This window comes from Salvia miltiorrhiza, chromosome 5 (assembly GCF_028751815.1).
Source record: "Salvia miltiorrhiza cultivar Shanhuang (shh) chromosome 5, IMPLAD_Smil_shh, whole genome shotgun sequence".
NCBI lineage: Eukaryota > Viridiplantae > Streptophyta > Magnoliopsida > Lamiales > Lamiaceae > Salvia > Salvia miltiorrhiza.
Window position 1 is genome coordinate 15,358,740 of NC_080391.1, and position 21,269 is coordinate 15,380,008.

At 35.8% G+C, this 21,269-nt stretch overlaps 3 protein-coding genes across 6 annotated transcripts; 2 read left to right on the forward strand and 1 right to left on the reverse strand.

Moving 5' to 3' along the window:
* Nucleotides 1–7,862: 7,862 nt before the first annotated feature.
* On the reverse strand, nt 7,863–9,068 carry LOC130986316 (clavaminate synthase-like protein At3g21360). The gene is made up of 3 exons (XM_057909694.1): nt 8,680–9,068; nt 8,360–8,613; nt 7,863–8,299 (listed from the first exon to the last, which is right to left on the reverse strand). The coding sequence occupies exons 1-3, from the start codon at nt 9,043–9,045 to the stop codon at nt 7,954–7,956; spliced, it is 966 nt and encodes a 321-aa protein (XP_057765677.1). The 5' UTR covers nt 9,046–9,068; the 3' UTR covers nt 7,863–7,953.
* A 4,217-nt stretch (nt 9,069–13,285) lies between these two features.
* On the forward strand, nt 13,286–14,530 carry LOC130986317 (probable transmembrane ascorbate ferrireductase 4). The gene is made up of 4 exons (XM_057909695.1): nt 13,286–13,564; nt 13,648–13,699; nt 13,843–14,039; nt 14,115–14,530. The coding sequence occupies exons 1-4, from the start codon at nt 13,415–13,417 to the stop codon at nt 14,427–14,429; spliced, it is 714 nt and encodes a 237-aa protein (XP_057765678.1). The 5' UTR covers nt 13,286–13,414; the 3' UTR covers nt 14,430–14,530.
* Nucleotides 14,531–15,675: 1,145 nt separating this feature from the next.
* LOC130986318 (protein CHUP1, chloroplastic) lies at nt 15,676–20,636 on the forward strand. Of its 4 annotated transcripts, none has more exons than XM_057909696.1 (9): nt 15,676–16,720; nt 16,889–16,980; nt 17,070–17,828; nt 17,908–19,227; nt 19,317–19,448; nt 19,600–19,781; nt 19,883–19,994; nt 20,156–20,299; nt 20,386–20,636. In XM_057909696.1, the coding sequence occupies exons 1-9, from the start codon at nt 16,612–16,614 to the stop codon at nt 20,482–20,484; spliced, it is 2,949 nt and encodes a 982-aa protein (XP_057765679.1). In that variant the 5' UTR covers nt 15,676–16,611; the 3' UTR covers nt 20,485–20,636. The 4 variants fall into 4 exon arrangements, with proteins under 4 accessions (XP_057765679.1, XP_057765680.1, XP_057765681.1 ...); XM_057909697.1 differs by having other exon boundaries at nt 15,932–16,720; nt 16,892–16,980; XM_057909698.1 differs by having other exon boundaries at nt 15,934–16,720; nt 16,889–16,983; nt 17,079–17,828.
* Nucleotides 20,637–21,269: the final 633 nt, after the last annotated feature.

A 21,269-nucleotide genomic window follows, 5' to 3' on the forward strand; every position in this document is an offset into this window, starting at 1 on the left:
ACGACCTTACTTCCATATATTACAACTACCCGTATACTTGCGGCGTGGTGAAAATATTAGCGAACACCCGGCAATAATTAACACAACATATATACAAACTACTTAACAAGCTCAAACATTGATTAACTGAGCATAACATAATTGTATAAATTCGTCAAAAAAAAACATAATTGTATAAATTGATTTAAGGGTAAAAAAAGATAAGATGTTTGAAATTAGGTATAACATAATATCGTATAAATTACATTAAGGAGAAAAATAGACAAAATGTTTAAATTTAAATGCAGACAATTCTAAATACATATTACCTCTTCCTTTGACTCTTTCTTTGTAATATAAGTGTGTTCGACAAATATAATTTGTGAAAAAATAAATTATGTTGTGTGTTTCTTTCTATCCTCCAATATATAGTGTAATTCCTTAATTTATCCGTGAATATATTGTGTTTTGTTGAAGTTGACAATTTATTCACGTGAAATTTATTTCAATACAATGCAATGGTGAAAAAAGGATACATGATGTGATATAAGAATAAAAGGGGAAAACATCCCGACAATGGTATAAAAAATTTAATGATACCATCGTATCCTTTGGATTTAAGGAAAACATCGTTGATTGATGTATATATGTAAAAGTCAGTGGGAGTAAGATCGTATTTCTGATTTTGTATGTTGATGACATCTTGCTTGCAACTAATGATCTTGGTTTTCTTCATGAGACTAAGGAATTTCTCTCCAGTAAGTTTGAAATGAAAGATATGGGTGAGGCAAGCTTTGTGATAAGAATAGAAATATTTCGAAATAGATCACAAGGAGTGTTTAGGCTTGCCTCAGAAAGCGTATATCAACAAAGTACTGGATAAATTTAAAATGAAAAAGAGCTCAGCATCACCTGTTCCAATTCTTACAAAAAATAGAAACAATATAATATTATTGGGACAACCTAAAAAGGAAAATATGGCACGATTAATGGGACGGGGGGAGTATATTAGATACACACTTTTTAAAAGTTGGGTTGTTTTGCAAACCCCCTATATATACTACAAACATGTTGAAATATTTATCATCATGTTTATGTGAAATTTTATCTAATTTTGGATCTTTTGTTATGATCACCAATTTATTAGTTATAAAAACTGCAATTATAACAATGTAATTGTAGCAATAATCAGCAAGCAGAGTATCGTATCCACGAGGACTGATAAACAAAATCACCCTAAAATAAAATCTCAAACAATAATCAGGCAACCAAACAAATATGATGAATCAAAATTAAATCTCAACTAGAGCAAATAAAAATCAAATAGAAACTCAGATAATTAAACGACTGATCCTAGGGATGTAACTTCATTAATCAAATTCACACAATCAACCTATTAATCTTATTTACCAATTTAATCCAGTTCTGATGAGAGATCACATATATAATCACACGCTCTCGCTAGAACATTTTGTGACAGTAGATTAATAAATTCTCTATCTCCTTTAAGTCTCAATAAAATATACTAACTCCCAAAAGCTCACAAGAATAGCTCCTTATGATTCACTTATCTCCGTTAGGTCTCAAGGTTAAAATTAAATCATACATTCCTGAATCCGCTAAACAGTTATCTCTGCTAGGTCTCAAACTGAATAATTAGACATGCAAATTATTGATCATGTAATTAACACAAAATCAAGCACCAGGCATTATGAAACGAAAACTGGAAGGCAAAATATATCAATAAGTCAATCACATAATATTATCTCCAATGTTGGATAATATTATCTTCGGGCAATAATGTGAAAAAAAAAAATCAACATTTTTTCATCTATAATAAACATATGATAAAAAAATAGTAATAAAAGATAATATTTTCTCATTTGTTCTTATTTATCATTTTTCAAAGGAATTTTTATAACTAAAGTAAACGCACGTTAGTTGATATTCGAGGAGATGAATCGATCTATACATACCCTAGTGTCCTTTAATTGTATGATATCTCGCTCATAGATTGTACTCACTCTTGTTTTGATTCTTGTGTTATTAGAGCATCCACATCGGTCAATTCATCAGTGGGGACTCGAGTCAATTTTTGGATGAGTCGACCGATGTAAGCTCCCTCTTACTCGAGCCTTACTCATCCGTATGAGTAATGCACTTTCCCTTTCATTTCTTTATTTTTGTTTCTCTATCACAAAATGACTTCGTGGTTCGATGATACTCCATCTTCGTCCGATGGGGAGACGAAGGAAATCACGGACATCATCGTCCAATCGCAAAATATTGTTGCTCAATTTTTCACTCCCCAACCACAACCCCAACGACGGGTTATTTCCAATAAAGGGTTCGTTTATTGTGATCGTGAGGCTGCCCATCAACGGCTTCTTCAAGATTACGTCAACGACAATCCGACGTACGGCCTAACATCTTTTCGACGTCGTTTCAGGACACAGGACATAGTGCGCCTAGTAGTAACTCGTCTGAAGAGGCTTGATTGATCACACCTAGCTTCGAGGAGTACGTGCATAGAGATGCAATTCTCAAAGATAGGACGATGCATGCCATGCTCCAAGCGGATTTGATCGAGCACGTTTCAGACCTCTAGGGCCGGAATAGTTATTTAGGTGTTTATTTTAAGCTATGTTTTATTTTATTTTTTTAATTTTATGTAATTTAAGTTAGTTGCAATTTTAATTTCAAATAATTGTGTTATTTAAGTTGGTGCAATTTAAATTAAATAAAAAATGCATAATCAAAACTAATGGATATGAGTCATTTGGATGAATCTCCCCAATGCAGGCTACTGACTTATAAGTTGGTGCAATTTAAATCTATACCTATTATAAAATAGCCTTGTTTTACAAAATTTGATTTGCCTATTATGTCCCTATTTTTTATTTTATTTTAAGGGCTATAATGTAATTACGATTAAAGTTATTATTATTATTATTATTATTATTATTATTATTATTATTATTATTATTATTATAGAAGAATCTCACACTAATCACAATACTTTGTATTATTTTTAAGCGATGCTAATCATTTTTTTTCCCCCAAAATTTCATCTTTAGTCTATTCCTATTTGTAATAATGTAGTTACAGTTAAAGTTATTATTATTATTATTATAGAAGAATCTCACACTAATCACAATTCTTTGTATCATTCTTTTTTCCCAAAATCTTATCTTTATCCTATTCTCTCATTGATTTCCCAAAATCCCATCTTTAATTTATTAATTTTTGTTTCTCTCATTCTCCTATTTGTAGGTATAGATTAGTCCGAATCACTCAAACACAACTCGATCTCTTTCTCTTCACATGCACACTCACACAATCACAATTCTAGAGCAGTATTTGACATAGAAGAATCTCACGCTAATCACAATTCTTATACTTGAATCCAAAGTTTTTTGCGGTTGCTGGACCCCGTCTTGTGTGTGAGGCTCCACGTGTACGGGGTCTGCAGTTCACCAGGTAAGTATGTTTGTTTATTTACTGGATATTACCATTTTTTTAAGCTGATACATACAACATCTCGTAGATCTTATCTTTCATTAATACTTTGATGAAACACTCGCCGGAGAAAGATTTAGGAGAGAATTACGTGTACGGGGTCTGCGGTTCACCAGGTAAGTATGTTTGTTTATTTACTGGATATTACCATTTTTTTAAGCTGATACATACAACATCTCGTAGATCTTATCTTTCATTAATACTTTGATGAAACACTCGCCGGAGAAAGATTTAGGAGAGAATTACAGGTGTATGTCTACATTATTATTGTATGTCTATTTGGTTCTTATCGGTGTGATGGTTTTTAAAATGTCGGGTTGTAATTGAAATTTGAGATGCATGTTGGTGCTAGATTCATGCATGATTATGCTAAAACTATGAAATTTTTTTGGTGAAGATACAATCTCTGCTCCCAATCTGGGTACTAAAAGGTGTCTTATCAGTATGACAATAATGTGCGATTCTCTACCTCGTTGAGTGCAAATTCTTTTTCCTTTTTCATGAGATGTAGACTTTGTTATTCTATGATTCTATCTGAAACCACTTGACATTTCTTATACTCGTGTTATGGCAGTAAACTTTTTTAATTTTCAATCTATCAGGAGAGAATTACAGTTGTTATAGATAGGTAAAGTTCATGTTATTGTATGTCTATTTTTATCGTCAAATACCGTTACGTTAGCACGTTCAATCAAACCCATGGTGTTGGGCCACAATATTAGTTTTTTTGTTTTTTGCATTATTATTTTTTTTATAATTAAAAATAACATGAGTCAAAATAAGTAAAACTTATTTCTTCAAGAATCTTATTATTATAAATAGAGCTATTATAAAAGAAAAATGAAAAAGAGGAATCTTGTTTTACGTAAATCGGATTGATGCCTTAAAAAGTTTATGATCAAAGATAAGTAACTTTCCGTTAGATTGAATTCTATTGCACTTTCGCTTGAAGCCTTGAATAGTTGAATGTAAGTTTCATGAGTATACAAGATATATAGATGCAACAATTCATTATATTTAAATGGTTCTATAATGTATACATACGTAAAAGGTGGGGATGAGGCCTAAAAAAAATGGCTTTCTAATTTTTGTCATATTTTGGTATCCGATGCTTCTCACAATTCTATGTTTGCTATTTTTTTTTGATAATAAGTTTGCTATCATATTTTAATCAATTATGATTCAAACCTCAATATTACAATTTTTTTCTTCTTCTTTGTGCTGAAGTATGAGTCCTTAGAATTTTACTTGGAATTTTTTGTCTACATCAAACTCACTTCCAGGTAAAAAAAAATCTTAAATATAATGCCAATATAGCTTGATCAATCTCAAACATGTGTCCTTAAACTGTATCTTAATTTCATGAATTGGATTTTTTTGCTTAATTTTCTTTTAATTTTATATGTGATATTATTGCAATAGAGGTATATCAACAAAGAAGACTTTTACAAATGAAAGGAAACGTTCGAACTTAAAACAACAGAAATCATGTGATATCAATAGTAAGTAATACAATATTTTGAGAATTGTATTTATTTATTGATAAATAATGTTTTATTAAATTTAAATTTATTGTTTATGCATTCAGGTTCTATACTAAATGAATTAAAAAAGGTGTTTGATTGCATTTGTTGTGGAGCTACAAAATTTCAATACGAGCCTCTTATTTTTTTGTTGCGATAATGGAAAGGTTATATTTTCATTTTTTGAAATTCCCGAAGAATTATATGAATTGTTTACATCCGAATCACAAGAAGCTATGGATTTCCGAAAAAATATCCGCTCATACAATTGTATATTCTCATTTACTTCATTTGGAGTGAAATTGGATAAAGAGCTTACATCTTCAAGACGAGGAATTTATTCTTTCCGAGCACAAGAAATGGTTTATCATGATCATCCGGGATTGATAGCACAAGATTCAACCCCCGACTTTTTTCAATTATATTTTTATGATACAGGACGCGAGGTAGAGAACAGAATGAACATAATGCAAAATCAAAATATCTCAGAAAATAGTAGTGAAGAAAATCATAAAAATTTTGGAAGTCAATCCATATGCAAAAGTTTTTCGAAGATTGAAAGATTATCCTTCAATGGATAATGTTCAACTTCATGTTTCAAAAGATGTGAACTTGGATCAATGAGTATATAATTCTCCACATGTAAATCAAGTTGCAGCGATATGGGTCGAAGGTAATAATGATAACATACCATTTGAGCGAGATATTGTGGTTCATGCTCATTCAGGCGAGAGACATAGAATAAAACATTAATATGGATGTTATGATCCATTGCAATATCCACTACTTTTTCCAAGAGGCGAAACAGGTTGGCATCAAAACATCAAAAAGATAATTGCAACAACACCTTTCGTTAGTAACAAGAATCTCAATACTACTTCATCACTATCAACAAGTATATCATCTTCATAGAAGAACAAGGGAGTCAGAGGGTTTTTTAGAACAATAACTTAGGTTGATTTGGAAATTAGGACAATAACTTTCGGACTTGTAAAAATAGAACACTAGCTAATTAATAAGCGTTGCACCCGCATGACATTTATGGGCCAATTATTGGATTTTGGGACTTTTTTGTACGGACCAAGCACATGACAACCAGCACGGAGGGGTTGATTATGAGGCAAGCATGTTGAAAGACCTTAAAGAAAATCAACATATACTGGTGAAGGTACTTGCTAACAAATTGAACAAGCAATAGAAATCGAATTGAATAATCTTGCAAATGATTAGTTGCTTATTTTTTTTATCTATACTATATACTTAATTTAAGGTCAATTGTATAATTTAATATATTATACATATAATATATCTATAAATATATTATGGCTTATCCTTTATATTTTAATAGTTATTTAAGTAGTAGTATCCATTAGGACTCTTCATCATATAAGTTACTATTTTTTTATTATATAATTTTAATAATTTAGAATTAAGAAATACAAAGAATTACAATTTTAATTTTGCTAGAATCTTTGGAATTAAAATTAATTAAGATGAAACCTATAAAATAAATATGAAAGACAAAAATAGGTGATGTTTAATTAAATAAAAATAAAATTTTATTTTAATTTTATGAGTTCTATAACATTGTACTATTAAAATATTAATCAATAATTGGTTCAAAAAATACATTAAAATGAGAAATATTGCTATAAAATAAAATAAAATATAAATTTACACGCATAACAATTTATTTATTAAAGTAATTCCTTTTTACGTGCGAACGCATAAAATTCCAGGTATAGAATAACATTAAATGTCATACAAGGAGATTATGATGCAAATATTACAATGTTCGATGAGGTTGCAGCAGTATATATAGGATGCTCGGTGGATGAGTGTATTTCATCAATCAGTCACGTAAGTTTTTATTTTTTTCGTCAATAATTGTTTGTCAAAATAACAAGTATCAATTTTAAATAAATCTACTCATGATGTTAATTTAAATATCCAATTTCCCAGGATGAAAACGATTCTTCGTACTATAGAAGTCTGGGCACTCAAAATTCAATAGAAATACGTTTTATGACTACTATAAAGCATGCAAAAGTCAATGATAGGGGAAAGCTAACTCTTATAGCAAGTGCAATCCAAAAGATAGAATGTGACCCAATGAATGTTGTAATCAAATCGATGGTACCATCAATTGAAGAATCAAAAGATCATGAAGAAGGAAGGGAAGAAATAGTTAAGAAGGCACCCAAGACAAAACAAAAGGTCGGAAAGAAAAAAAATAGGCAAGAAGGCCATGTCAAATGAAGTGGGAGAAATAAAAAAAAAATAACTAAAAAGCCCAAGCAAACTGGCGTGGTGGAATTACAAGTGCAGTCTCATGAAGTGCAAGGAAGGAGGATACGAAAAATCACAAGAAAACTTCTTGATGATTATATTGACATTACAAGTGATGACAATGAAGATGATGATGATTGCACGTTGAAATTTTTTATCTCAGAAAGCAAAAAAAAAGAGAAAAAAATTTCTCCACCAATCAAAGTCAAAGTAGAGAAGATTTGATGTGAATATAGATTCACATGTAATAGTTTAGACTAATTAGTAGTTGACATATTCACTTTTTATTTTTAATTTTTTTTTTATCAGCAATATTTGACTTTTTCTAATTCAATAGGTAAATCAAATTTTATTCACAGTCATTTTTAAATAATATTTTGAGTATTGCATTAAATATGATGTTAACTATTAGCATAATGTTATACTATCAAGCATAATACTTTACTCTGGTAGTATAAATAAAAAGTGCATAAATCAAAACTAATGGATATGAGTCATTTGGATGAATCTCCCCAGTGCAGTTTCACAGAATTCTGGACTCAAGATATTACATTTATTTTGTAATTAATAGGGAAATCGTGTGTTGGACACAATTTGATGGGCATAGCATGCAGCTTATTCTGGTAAGAAGCTAGCGTCCATCTTATTTGCAAGTAGCAACTAAAACCTTTCTAGGTGGAAGTGCTGGCCTCCTACCATGCAGCGTAGCATAATTATCCAAGAAGAGCACATCACCCTTTTGCCACTTGAACTGGATGCTCTCCTCTTCTATTATCTCCTCACACCTCTTCACCACATGGGCCGGTATCTCTGTGCCGTCGGCCATGGTGGCGGAGCTCAGCTCCTTGCCGTGCATCCCCACCATGGTGTTGAACCACATCCTCCTCCCCTTCCTCCCCTCAAACACCCTCGTCAAGCACCTCGGCCCCAGTATCGTCTTTACCCCGCCATCCGCCAGCCATTCCACGTCCATCCCTAGTGCTCTCGCCCTGCATCCTTGTTTACTTAGATGGATTCAAAGTATTTCGGATAAAAATACTCAATCATACCTTCTCTCGGCTTCTGCAGGGTCGGTGGTGGCGAAGGCGTCCTGCCAACCGCGGCCCCTCATTGATGCCTTGTTGTCGCTGCTCAGAGCTGTGAAGGTGTACCTCAGCCCCTTCTTGTCCAACTCCTCCACGAACTCCGGGAACTCCTCCACCATCCGCTCGGTCACGCGGAAACTCGGCACGAAAGGCGTCTCCCCGCCTTCCGGCGAAGGAACTTCACAGAAGAGTATCACCTTCTTCGGGAATTCCTTGATCTGGACCAAAAACTCAGTAATAATATAAGTGAGGAATATTTTGTGAGGGGAGATGATGCTACTTACCAAGACCATCTCGTGGTGGTAGTAGATGAACTCCGAGAGGGGGCCCTCGTTGGCCGTCCAGACACGCTTGTGGATGTGGGTGCGGGGCGCGGGCCCCACGTAGCGGATGTCTTCCCAGCCGAGGGTCTCGACGATGTCGTTGAACTCGGCCGCGTTGGCCACGTCGAATCCCCTCAACAGAACCGCGCTGTTCTTGGTGATCATCTCGTCGAACCACTCCTTGTTCCTATCCAACACCTCCAACAGCGACTTCACGTCGCTCTTGCCCTCGCTCGCCGGCTGCAGCACCAGCGGCAGCGTCTCCCCATCCACCTGCTTCTCGCCTTCGCACTTCCCCACCTTCAATTCCTTGCACCTGAACTCCATCTCCCTCTTTGCTTATATATCTCTCACCGTGTGTTTGATGATTTAATACATTTACAAATACTGCTATTTATAGGAACCAACTGCTACTCACGATCATCACTTTGTAATCGATGTTATTTGTCGTTTTGGGCCAAGATTAATATTATTAATTCCACTCTAGATGTAGGGCTTTTAATTTAAAGGCATATATCATAGATTGCGTTAATTTTATCGATGGATTTTGCATTGCAGAGAATGGCATCTGTTGTGGCCTGTAAGTATTTAAATTAATCTCGACCGCCGTAAAAATTTGATGCCAACAAAGCTAAAGCTAGTGTGTAACGACGACACCAACAACGTTGTCGCAGACAAAATATATACACGACGACCATCGCATTTGTCGATTTGCGTGTTTTGTTTGAATTTGAGATTTGGCTTCAGCTCATGTGTGTTTACGAAGAATATGCATCTTGGGGTTGCAGAGAGCTATGTTATTATCTACACCCCAAAATTTGTTGTATGAGGACAAACAAACAAAATAAGGAAAAAATCATTCAAATCGAACAAGACTCAAATTCGGAATCAGCTTTCATTAATTAGTCTTTCCTGAGATTGGATAAAATCAATGTTTACCTTCCCTATATGCAGAGTGTATGAATAATAGTGTCACTTTTGTCCGAAAAAATTATAGATTTACATTAATTTTGAACTAATGTGGTAATTCGGCATACAATCTCTCGCCGTTGAGATTTTCATCCTGCTAATAATCCATCGAAACAATTAGAAGCTCTCCAATTATATGAATCCAACTGTGTCACGCTGCATCGATGTTAGGACGAAAAAAACAAAACAATTCCCTCAATTTTCTTTTAAAGAGATGTTTGCATATTATTTAACTTTTAGGATGATTAGATGTGCAGCCGAATTATCAGCTATGGGCTCAATTAATCATACAAACCAAATACTTAATTAAAGTAAATTATCTTATCGTCAATCATGCCTTATCACTGGATTGATGTGTCTTGTACTATCAAAATACATATCTATATACTATATTAAAAAGCTAAGATTTCACTTCTCCAAAAAAAGAGTTAAGATTTCAATTTGAAATTAATGTCAAATTAATTTCAAAATTGAGTGGTAATTAATTTTATAGTTATAATAAAATTTAAAGTTTATTTGTAAACTATATTTTTTCTTGAGTAAAATTTTGAAGTAGTCAAAATGAAGCATAAAACACAATTTATGGCCACACATTGAAAAACATAAAATTTGATCATTTTTATTGATTTGAACGTTTTTACCCTTAATATGACACTATTAGTGCCACATAAGTGCCAATGGAAATTCAAAATAAAACTAAGTAAAATGGTCCTTTTGGCACTTATGGCACTAATAGTGCCATAAGTGTCATACGTGCAACAGAAACAACAGTAATAGAATAAAGAAATCATAAATGGATCATCTAAACCCTAAATGGATAATCTAAACCCTAAATCGAACATCTAGACCCTAAATGGAACATCTAAACTCTATGGGTAAGTGTTTAAAATGGTTCCTTTGGCACTTATGGCACTAATAGTGCCATACGGAAATCCAAAATAAAACCAAGTAATAAAATGATGCGTATGACACTTATGGCACTAATAGTGCCATAAGTGCCATACGCGCAGCGGGCGATGGCTTTTCCCCGCAAGCGCGTAACCCATCCATAAGCTTCCAGCGGCTGTGCAATCATCCAGCAGTCGCGCAATCACCCCAGCGGCCGAGTAAAAAGGGCAAATTAGGCATACCACCTAATTAATGGTCATATTTTGATGTTTTAAGATTAGGGGCCAAAAATTGATTTTCAATCTTCATTATGACCATTTGACTACATTGTTTCTTTTTTCTCTATCTTCTTATTCTTTTGTTTTATTTTCTAAAATTATGAAATTTGACTAATTATAAAATATTTAATATGCATAGCAAATTAAAGATCACGATAAGAGCTCTAATTTGATTTATTTTATGTAAATATTTGATTTAAAATGTAAAAGTTATATTTATTTAAAGATTAATATTTTAAAATTTCTCTCTTGGCCTCTCTCATCTTTTGTTGAATAAATCTTTTTTCAATTCTTTTCTATTTTTTTTGCCTTCTCATAATATCAATTTTTATTATTGTGAATATTGTTTTTTCAATATTCAGCTAAAAAATATTAAGTTAAAATTTGTATTTTTATTATATTTATAAATATGATAATTGAGTTGATATTAATTTTATATAAATATAGAAATATAAAATCGTTTATCGTGTATTACACAAGATGCAAATGCTAGTATCAGTAAAATGGATAATTTTTCTCTTTTTACTTCTAATTATTACATTGAAAAACTAAAAAAGTAAAGAATTTATAATAGAAGGGCAAAATGAGAACTTATCATTTTATCATGAAATTTTGAAATGGGTACCACTTATTTGGGACAAAATTCATTTTTTAATAGGACATTTGAAAAAATGGAGGGAGTATTTTGTTTTTAGAAAAGCATATGAGTATCATATTTGTGTGACTGTGTCACCTATTATTTTCTCGAACAAATTAAAAGAATTGTTAAATCTATTTTGAATCAATACTACTTCGTCCCAATAATCTTATCCCACTTTCTTTTTTGGTTTGTCCCAATAATTTTATCTCATATCCTTTTTAGGTAAATTTTAAAAATTAATTAATTTTTAATTAAACATGATTCTAATTAATCCCCCCTCTAAATCACACCTTCACGGCTCTCTCTCTCTCTACCACCTTCCCCATTCCCCTCTCTAAATTCACTCCACCATTTCCCCTCTATAACTCCACCGGCGGCGCCGCTCCCTTCCTCTCTGTTCTGCCGGCGTCGCCTCCCCCCTTCCTTCTCTGTAACTCCACAGGCGCGGCCGCTCCCTTTCCTTCTGTAAATCCACCGGCGCCGCCTCTTCCTTCCCCCTCTATTCCGCCGGCGCCACTTCCCCCCTTCCCCCTTCTCCCACCTCCAGCCTCCGTCCTATCGCTTCCACCAATTGTGCCACCATCTTCGTGTTGTCTTCTGTGTTTTTTTTTCAAAAATTATGGCTCGTCGAAAATTAGGGCTCGCCTCTTCCCACGCCGATTCTCACTGTCAGTTGCCTCTGCTCAATTTGGGAAAATACCTTGTCGCGGCATGGCTTAAGTCGGCATCGGTAGCAAACGCGATGAGCTTGTGCAAGACATCAATACTATCATGGAGTCCATGGGTGAAGACGTGAGCTTGGATCTGCTTGAAACAAGCCATGGATTTGCAACTATCTTCTCCATTTTTCAATACATGAAAAAGGTGTTTTTTTTTGTGCTTCTGAATTATCGAAGTGTTGGGCGGCGGAAGAAATGAAGCAGCGGTCGCCGGAAAGGGGATTAGGGCAGTCGGTAATTTCAATTGGGTTTTGTTTGGCAGAGACAGAGGAAGGGCTGTTTGAGAAGGGGGGGGCTGTTTTATTGGTTTTAGATGAGAGGGAACACGAAGAGTGGTGGAAGAAGTGATGGGGCGGATGAGGAGAGTGGTGGCGGTGGCTGAGCAGAAGCTATAGGCTGTAGCACATGTCTCGTCGGACAAGAAGATTTGCAGATGCATAGATGAGACGAGAGCTAGTTACATTTTACCCTAATTAAGCTATACTTAATTTATTCTTAAACATGTTTGGCCTTATAGTTTATAACACTAATTCCACACTCCTTAATCTCGGTGCCCAAAAGAAATGGGACAACATTATTGAGACGGAGGGAGTACTTCTGTTCTGCAGTTCTGCTCAGACAAACAAGAATTTCAATAATTCAATTAATTACTCCCTCCGTCCACTAATTGTTGGCCTACTTTCCTTTTTGGTCCGTCCACCAATTTATGTCCTACCCATTTATAGTAAGTCTTTATAATTTTTTAATTGATGGGTCTCAATAAACAATACACTTTTTCTCCACTCAACTAATAAACAATACACTTTGTGGGTCCCTTTCTTCACTCAACTAATAAATAATATATTTTGTGGGTCCCTTTCTCCACTCACTACACTTTTTCTTAAAATTCGTGTTTTGCCTCCTAGGTCAACAATTAGTGGACGGATGGAGTATTTGGTGACCCACACCGTTTCACTATATTTGCCGAGTTATTAAATTATGAGTATGATACTCCACTCCAAATAAAGCAGGACCCCAACAATAAATACAATAAGTTTTCATTAATCATGTAAAAATTGGTGCCCTACTTCAAAAATTGAAGTTGAAATGACATGATGTCATATTTTTATTATTGTGTCGGTGGTCACCCCTCTCTCACTAGCACTATATCGACACACAGACACTGAGAAAGTAGTCTAAAAAATCGAGGTTACTTTGAGCCCATGGCCGCAGCTTTGTCTTCCTCATTTCCTTTTCTGATTTTTGCAAGATTTTCAGCTTGTTTAGTTGCACTTCTTGTAGTAATATGGCCTCTTCACTTCAAGGATAGCTTCATTTCTCACTCCCCATTGCAGGAAGACCACATTTACGCTGTAAAAAAAATCTAATTTCCTGATTCTTATAATGTAATGTGCATGTATGTTTTTATGGAATTTCTGTGAATTTTTATGAGCAGGTTATGCACCCTTTGCTAATGGTGATCGGCTTCATCCTCATCAGTGGAGAAGGTAGAAATTGTTGTTTTAGTCTTTTCGCAATTGGGGAAAAATGGATAATTAAAAGATTCCAAGTATCCTAGTGAAAGTTGTGCAAATTGAGGGAGGTATATTCTGATAGATTTCGAATTAGGCGTTTATTTTTGTTTTTTCAGCCATTTTGGTGCACAAATGGTTGCCTGGTTCAAGAAATTTGAAGAAATTGGTGCACCTGTGTCTACAAGGTGTGGCTTTGGCATGTGGGATTTTTGGGATTTGGACAAAATTTGAAGGGCAAGAAGGAATTGTTGCTAATTTTTACAGCTTGCATTCATGGATGGGAGTAGTTTGTATTATCCTGTTTGGGGCTCAGGTATTGTTAGGTTTGATGCGATTACCTTTTGCAACATTATAATATTATGATGAAAGTTCCATATAATGGGTGCAGTGGTTGTTTGGATTCATGAGCTTTTGGCACAGGGGCGAGGTACGAACGACAAGGCTAAAGGTGCTTCCTTGGCATGTCTTCGTAGGTTTGTACACATATGGTTTAGCAGTGGTGACAGCTGAGACAGGCCTTCTTGAGAAGCTCACTTTCTTGCAAACTTTGGGAAACTTGTCTAGGCGTTGCCCGGAGACGGCGCTTGTCAATGCTTTAGGCCTCGGCTTGGCCCTGCTCAGCAGTGTTGTCATTGTTGCAGCACTTACACCAACCCACCCAACTCTCTTCCAACTCAAAAACAATGTTGTTGTTGCTTTCTAATAATGCCAATGCTTCTCTTCTTCATTGTACAATTCACTTTGCATCATGCCTTGTCTACTTTCCCGATTTTGAAATACAACATTTCGTCTCATCAAACTCAATGAAAGGCCTCAATGATTTGCCCAATTTTTGCTACGCTTTTTTGCCTATTTTATTTTGAATGGGCCAGAAAATATTATACTACTATAATTTCACCAATTTTGTTAACTAATTTTTAATTTTTAATATATTTTATATTTCATTTAATGTAATATCGAATTTTAGTTATTTAAATTATTGTAATGTTTAATTTTAATTCTTTGTTTTTTACTTTTTGTGGTAAAATTTGTCAGTTGTTTTAACGACCTTTAAAACTGTCTGATATTGTTGGCCCAATTCCAGAACCACATGGTTGTAGCCCAGATATTTCTTTGAACCATTGTTGGCCCGGATGCAATCGGGACTTAATTTAAAATTTCAGATTTGATAACTAAATTATTAACTAAAATATAAGTCGAACTATTTCAAATCTCAATAATGTTAATGTTATCATAAATGAATTATTTTATATGTTGAATGCATCTACTTTGTACGTTTTGTCCAAATACTTTATAAATTCTATGCAAAGATTCTCACTTTCTCATGATAAGAAGATTTTTATTTGAACTTCATCCTATATATATAAGTGTTCACCCACCATTCCACCTCATCAATTTATTTAGCATGTCCTTATTTTTCCTCAGAATTTCAATTGTAACACACTTTCTCTTTTCTCCGTTATATTGGTTTGCAAGAAGCTACAATGCACTCATAGTCATATATCATTGCTTCACCCTTGAATATTTAACTATTACAAAATGACTTATTTATATTTAACAATGGATAGATATAGAGACACTTGATATTAATAAATAAACGAGACTTTTAAGGTTGGAAATCTAACATATAGTTGTAGTTTCTAGAAATTGAGGCGTAAGTCTCTGGTTTGGTTTGATTGCCTCAAATTTCTTCAAAAATAAATAAAAACAAAACATTTGAACAACCCTAAGCCCCTTGTAAATCTTGGGCTAAAGGCCCAATTATACACTTTACGGGCCCACGGCCCAATACCACCCGGCCCACTCTATTTATTCACATTGTTTGGAAATTGCAAGAGCTTTTAGGCTCGTCATGGGGTCCACCAGAAATGAATTAAATATTTGTCGGATTTTAGTGCGAGCACCCATGCTTTGTAGTCTCACATTTTGTCACATTTACAGAATAATACAAATGCAGCCAAAAAAACTTGTCAAATAATATACGCAAATTTTTGGTCTAATCTACTTTTGTTATGGATAACTAACTCTATCCATCCATCCATACGCACCAATCCACTCACACACAGCCACCAATTGAATGCCAATTTTACCTTTTTCGAAACTATTATAATCATAATGAAAACAAATCCTAGTGCTCTAAAATAAATCATTACTACAAAATTTCAAAAAAAAAAAAAAATTACTACAAAATTTCAAAGACGAAAGCAGATTAATTTACGGTGTGTTGCCAGCTAGAAGAAAAAAATCCCACTGGTAGCCATTATTTATGGCAATGCAGAGAAACATTGACAAAACCTCATTATTAGTTGTAACTAACCACAATTGCTCAATGAAACTGGAGCAGGATTCAGACAAGTCGCTTAATTCTTGTCCAAGACTACCTCTTTCATTTACTGTCGTCATTTTTGAGTCCATAAATATATCTTTCTTTTTTTTATCTTCAGTTATCCGCTGGTCAGCTAGTCAGACCCACCACCTGTTTGTTGAAATGCAATCCTCTTGGAGGATAACTGACCACTCGAATATTGGTGGCTCCTGTAGCTCCGTACTCCACAGATTGTGTTGCAAAATTCTATTTATCAGAACTTTGTTTGCAAGCATGTTTTTGCTTTTTTTCTCATTTTCTGTGAGGATAATGCTATTGATACCAAAATGTACACGCCTGTAAGAAAAAAAGGTCATGTCTTTTATCGTTTGATATCCTAGGAAAGAAGAAACCATCTTCATCGGAATTTGGATAAATCTAGGTTTCTGTTGTTTGTATGGATTCTTGGACTGAAGCATGAGATATGGGGTTGAAGGGATATGAGGGAAAGCCTTCTTGGGGCACTCTTTTTGTTAGTATATGAGTGGAAAACACAGTATTTTCCATCAACAATACCTACATGATTGTCAGGTTAGGCTTTGTGGTTGCTGCTTCTATTGCAGCATATGCAGTTAAGCAGGTTAGTGTCAAGAACTCGAAGCCGCCGGAGAATTCAAAGAAGCGCCAAGGTATTTCTTAGTTTTTCAGCATGCTCTTACTTGTTGAATGTTTTGTCTAGATTCTGTATTTGTCATGATATTGTATGCCAAGAATCAAAAGCAGCTTCATTTGTAGAGGCTTGTTATTTTGCATGCTTGTTTTGTGTCATTCAATTAAAATCTGGTTGCTTTGAGCAGTAGAAAATGATGAAGCACCACTTGAGAAGTCTTGGAATGAAGGGGAACAGGACAAGGAGCATGTTGTGTATTCGGACAGTGATTTCAAGGAGGTGGTTATAGCTATACATGTATACATGTGATTTCATGATTTTGTTTGTTGTAAATTCGACATTTTTGTAAGACATTCAAAACGCTGCAGGAGGAAGAGGAAGAGGAAGAGGATAAAGAAGAGGTGAAGTTGATCAACAGCATCATAAATCCTGCTCTAAGCAGCCCTCCTGATTTCGAAGATGAGTTCTTGCCCGAATTCGAAAGCCTTTTGTCTGGAGAGATTGATTTCCCCTTGCCTACTGACAAGTACGACACGGCCGTGAATATCAAGGCAGAGAAGGACAGGGTTTACGAGAGTGAGATGGCTAACAATGCAAGCGAACTGGAGAGACTGCGTGATCTGGTGAAAGAGTTGGAAGAGAGGGAGGTGAAGCTTGAAGGGGAGCTGCTTGAGTATTACGGACTCAAGGAGCAAGAGTCGAGTATCGCTGAGTTGCAGAAGCAGCTCAAGATCAAGACAGTGGAGATTGATATGCTCAACATAACCATAAACTCTTTGCAGGCTGAGAGGAAGAAACTCCAAGAGGAGCTGTCTCAGGGAGTTGCTGCTAGGAAAGAGCTTGAGACGGCGAGGAAGAAGATAAAGGAACTGCAGAAGCAGATTCAGCTTGAAGCCAACCAGACAAAAGGCCAGCTCTTGCTGCTGAAGCAACAAGTTAGCGGGCTTCAAACCAAGGAGCAGGAAATTGCAGAAGTCGACAAGAAGCTTAAAGCCGTCAAGGAGTTGGAGGTCGAGGTGATGGAGCTTAAGAGGAAGAACAAAGAGCTTCAGCATGAAAAGAGGGAACTAATAGTTAAACTGGATTCTGCTGAATCCAAAGTTAGAACCCTTTCCAACATTACTGAGGTAAATAAGTTTGCAAACTACATAATTTTGTACTTTTTCTAGCATATTCTTGATATGATCTAGTTTTGTGCTTCTTCAGACAGAAATGGTGGCCAAAGTAAGAGAAGAGGTCAATGAGCTGAAGCATACAAACGAGGACCTCGTTAAGCAAGTGGAAGGGCTTCAAATGAACAGATTCAGTGAAGTTGAAGAGCTGGTGTATCTTCGTTGGGTGAATGCGTGCCTAAGGTTTGAGCTCCGCAACTACCAAACGCCCTCCGGGAAAGTATCAGCACGTGACCTTAGTAAAAGTTTGAGCCCGAGATCCCAAGAGAAGGCTAAACAGCTCATGTTGGAGTATGCAGGATCAGAGCGTGGAGGAGGGGACACGGATATGGAGAGCAACTTCGACAATACCTCTGTTGACAGCGAGGATTTTGATAATATGTCTGTTGATAGTTCCACAAGCAGATTCAGCAGTCTTAGCAAGAAGCCTGGTTTGATCCAGAAGCTCAAGAGGTGGGGAAAGAGTAAAGACGACTCAAGTGCTCTCTCTTCTCCTGCTCGATCTTTTGCAGGTGGATCACCGAGCAGGAGCCTCAAACCTAGGGGGCCCCTCGAAGCTCTGATGCTAAGAAATGCAGGAGATGGCATTGCCATCACTAGTTTTGGAACTGGAGAGAATGATGAGTTTAATTCCCCTGAAACTCCAAAACTGCCTCCTAGTGATTCACTCAACAATGTAGCATCATCTTTCCATTTGATGTCTAAATCAGTTGAGGGCGTTCTAGACGAGAAGTATCCTGCATACAAGGACCGGCATAAGCTTGCGTTGGAGAGAGAGAAACATATCAAGGAGAAAGCTCAGCAAGCAAGGGCAGTGAAATTTGGTGACCCTTTGAGGGTGGATACCAAATCTGTTTCTCTGCCCCCAAAACTTGCTCTTATAAAAGAGAAACCTATCATCTCTGCAAGTTCAAATGACCAGTCCAATGAGAACAAAACTGATTCTCCGATAGTTAGCAAAATGCACCTTGTAGAGATTGAAAAGCGCCCTCCAAGGACTCCCCGACCACCCCCTAAAGCATCAGGAGGTGCCTCCGGTGACTCTAACACTAATGCTCCAAGTCGGGTGCCAGGAGGTCCGCCTCCACCACCTCCCCCTCCAGGTGCACCTCCGCCCCCGCCCCCACCCGGTGGGCCTCCTCGTCCTCCGCCTCCACCAGGAAGTCTCCCCCCCAGAGGGGGTGCAGGTGGTGATAAAGTTCACCGGGCTCCTGAACTAGTCGAGTTTTACCAGTCATTGATGAAACGCGAGGCAAAGAATACGTCCTCGTTGATCTCTACATCATCAAACACCTCAGAAGCAAGAAGCAACATGATTGGGGAGATTGAGAACAGATCATCCTTCCTGCTAGCTGTATGCTAAATTCAACTTCCTTTATTCAGTAATTATATCACTCACTTGACAAAGCTAACAATGCAACAAATCTTGAAATCTTGCAACAGGTTAAAGCTGATGTGGAAACCCAAGGTGAATTCGTTCAGTCTTTGGCTTCTGAAGTCAGAGCAGCTTCTTTTACAAACATAGATGATTTGCTGGCATTCGTGAACTGGCTAGACGAGGAGCTCTCCTTCTTGGTAAATTGCTTTGTTCTTGATGGAAAAATGTATTGTGCTTAAAAATGATTTGTGTCTTTGATGAAAACTGATCATGTTAAAATCACACACAAGTCTTTCATGCTTAAAAAAGATAGTGTTATTGAATATTTTGTGCTCGTATCTGTGCTAGGTCGATGAACGCGCTGTCCTCAAGCACTTCGACTGGCCAGAGGGGAAAGCAGACGCGTTAAGAGAGGCAGCATTCGAGTATCAGGACCTCAAGAAACTGGAGAGGCTAGTTACATCATTCACCGATGATGAGAATCTTCCTTGTGATGCTGCTTTGAAGAAGATGTATAAGTTGCTCGAGAAGTAAGTTCTCCCTAGCAAGATAAATGGCCAATCAAACTCTAAAATGAAGTTTAGCCTTTCAAACTTATTTTGCTTCTTTTCTGCAACTTTCCTCTTCACAGAGTGGAGAATAGTGTATATGCCTTGCTACGAACACGAGACATGGCCGTTTCACGATACAAAGAATTTGGCATTCCGGTGGACTGGCTTCTTGATTCTGGCGTAGTAGGCAAGGTAAGCAATCTCACAAACTGCAGTTAACCAACTCCTAGCATTCATGAGCAAAAATGGGCTAAGACATGCAACCAGCATTGATAAATTCGAGTTCATTTTTATGATAAAAATAATACATAATATGGTTCATCTATGCTTGAAATGTCTTCACTGGTGTGCAGATCAAGCTTTCATCAGTTCAACTAGCACGAAAATACATGAAGCGCGTTGCAACAGAACTCGATGCAATGAATGAACCGGAGAAGGAGCCTAACAAGGAATTCTTGCTCCTACAAGGTGTCCGGTTTGCTTTCAGAGTGCATCAGGTATCCACATTTTTAGATGCTAACGAAATGAAAGTAGTTGAAAAATACGGAATTGGAGCTCATGACCTTTCAAATAATTGTCTCAGTTTGCGGGAGGGTTCGATGCAGAGAGCATGAAGGCTTTTGAAGAGCTCAGAAGCCGCGCCAATACTACTAAAGCAGAGAATAAACAAGAAAATGAATGAGGAATTCTGAATTTATTTTTATTTAATATATATATATTTTTTAAAGATGCTCTTTTTGCATGTCCAGATTATAGTTGTACATTTTATCATATGTAAGAACACAAATTTGTACTTAGATCAGATATTAAAATAATATTATTCCCTCTGTCCTATAAGAGTGCATGATTGTTGGTGACATGAATTTTAATAAATATTAGGTGAGTGTGTTATTAATGAAAGAAGAGATCCAAAAAAGGAAAATGCACTCTTCTGAGATGTGCCAAAATGACAAAAATTACACACTTTTATGGGACGGAGGGAGTAATAATAATGAGATTTTGCTGCCCCTTTTTGCTTCCGTGCATGTTTCATGCTTATATGAAGAAGAAAAAGGAATTCTAATATTTAGGCATGATATTATTGTGTGATCTTTGCCTATTACTACGTAATATGATTTTTAGTCAACTTTAATCGGTAATTGTTTTCATCATCTTTGAATGATAAAGATGAGTTCATATGATATCATGAAATCATTTACGCAGTATATAAAACTACAACATGGTCACCATATATACTAAGCTTTAACATTTAATTATTTCGCCGTCATTGAACAACTCGTGTTATGTCAACTATTGATATATTTTATTCTATGTTAGTGACGTCTAAAAATGATGAAGTGAAAAATTCAAAAGCAAAACTTGGATTTGTGGTGACTGAAAAATCATAAACTGTAATTTCATGGTTTTCATCCGAGTTTTCTTCAAACAACCAAAACATACCCATAAAGTACAACCCATTAATTATAA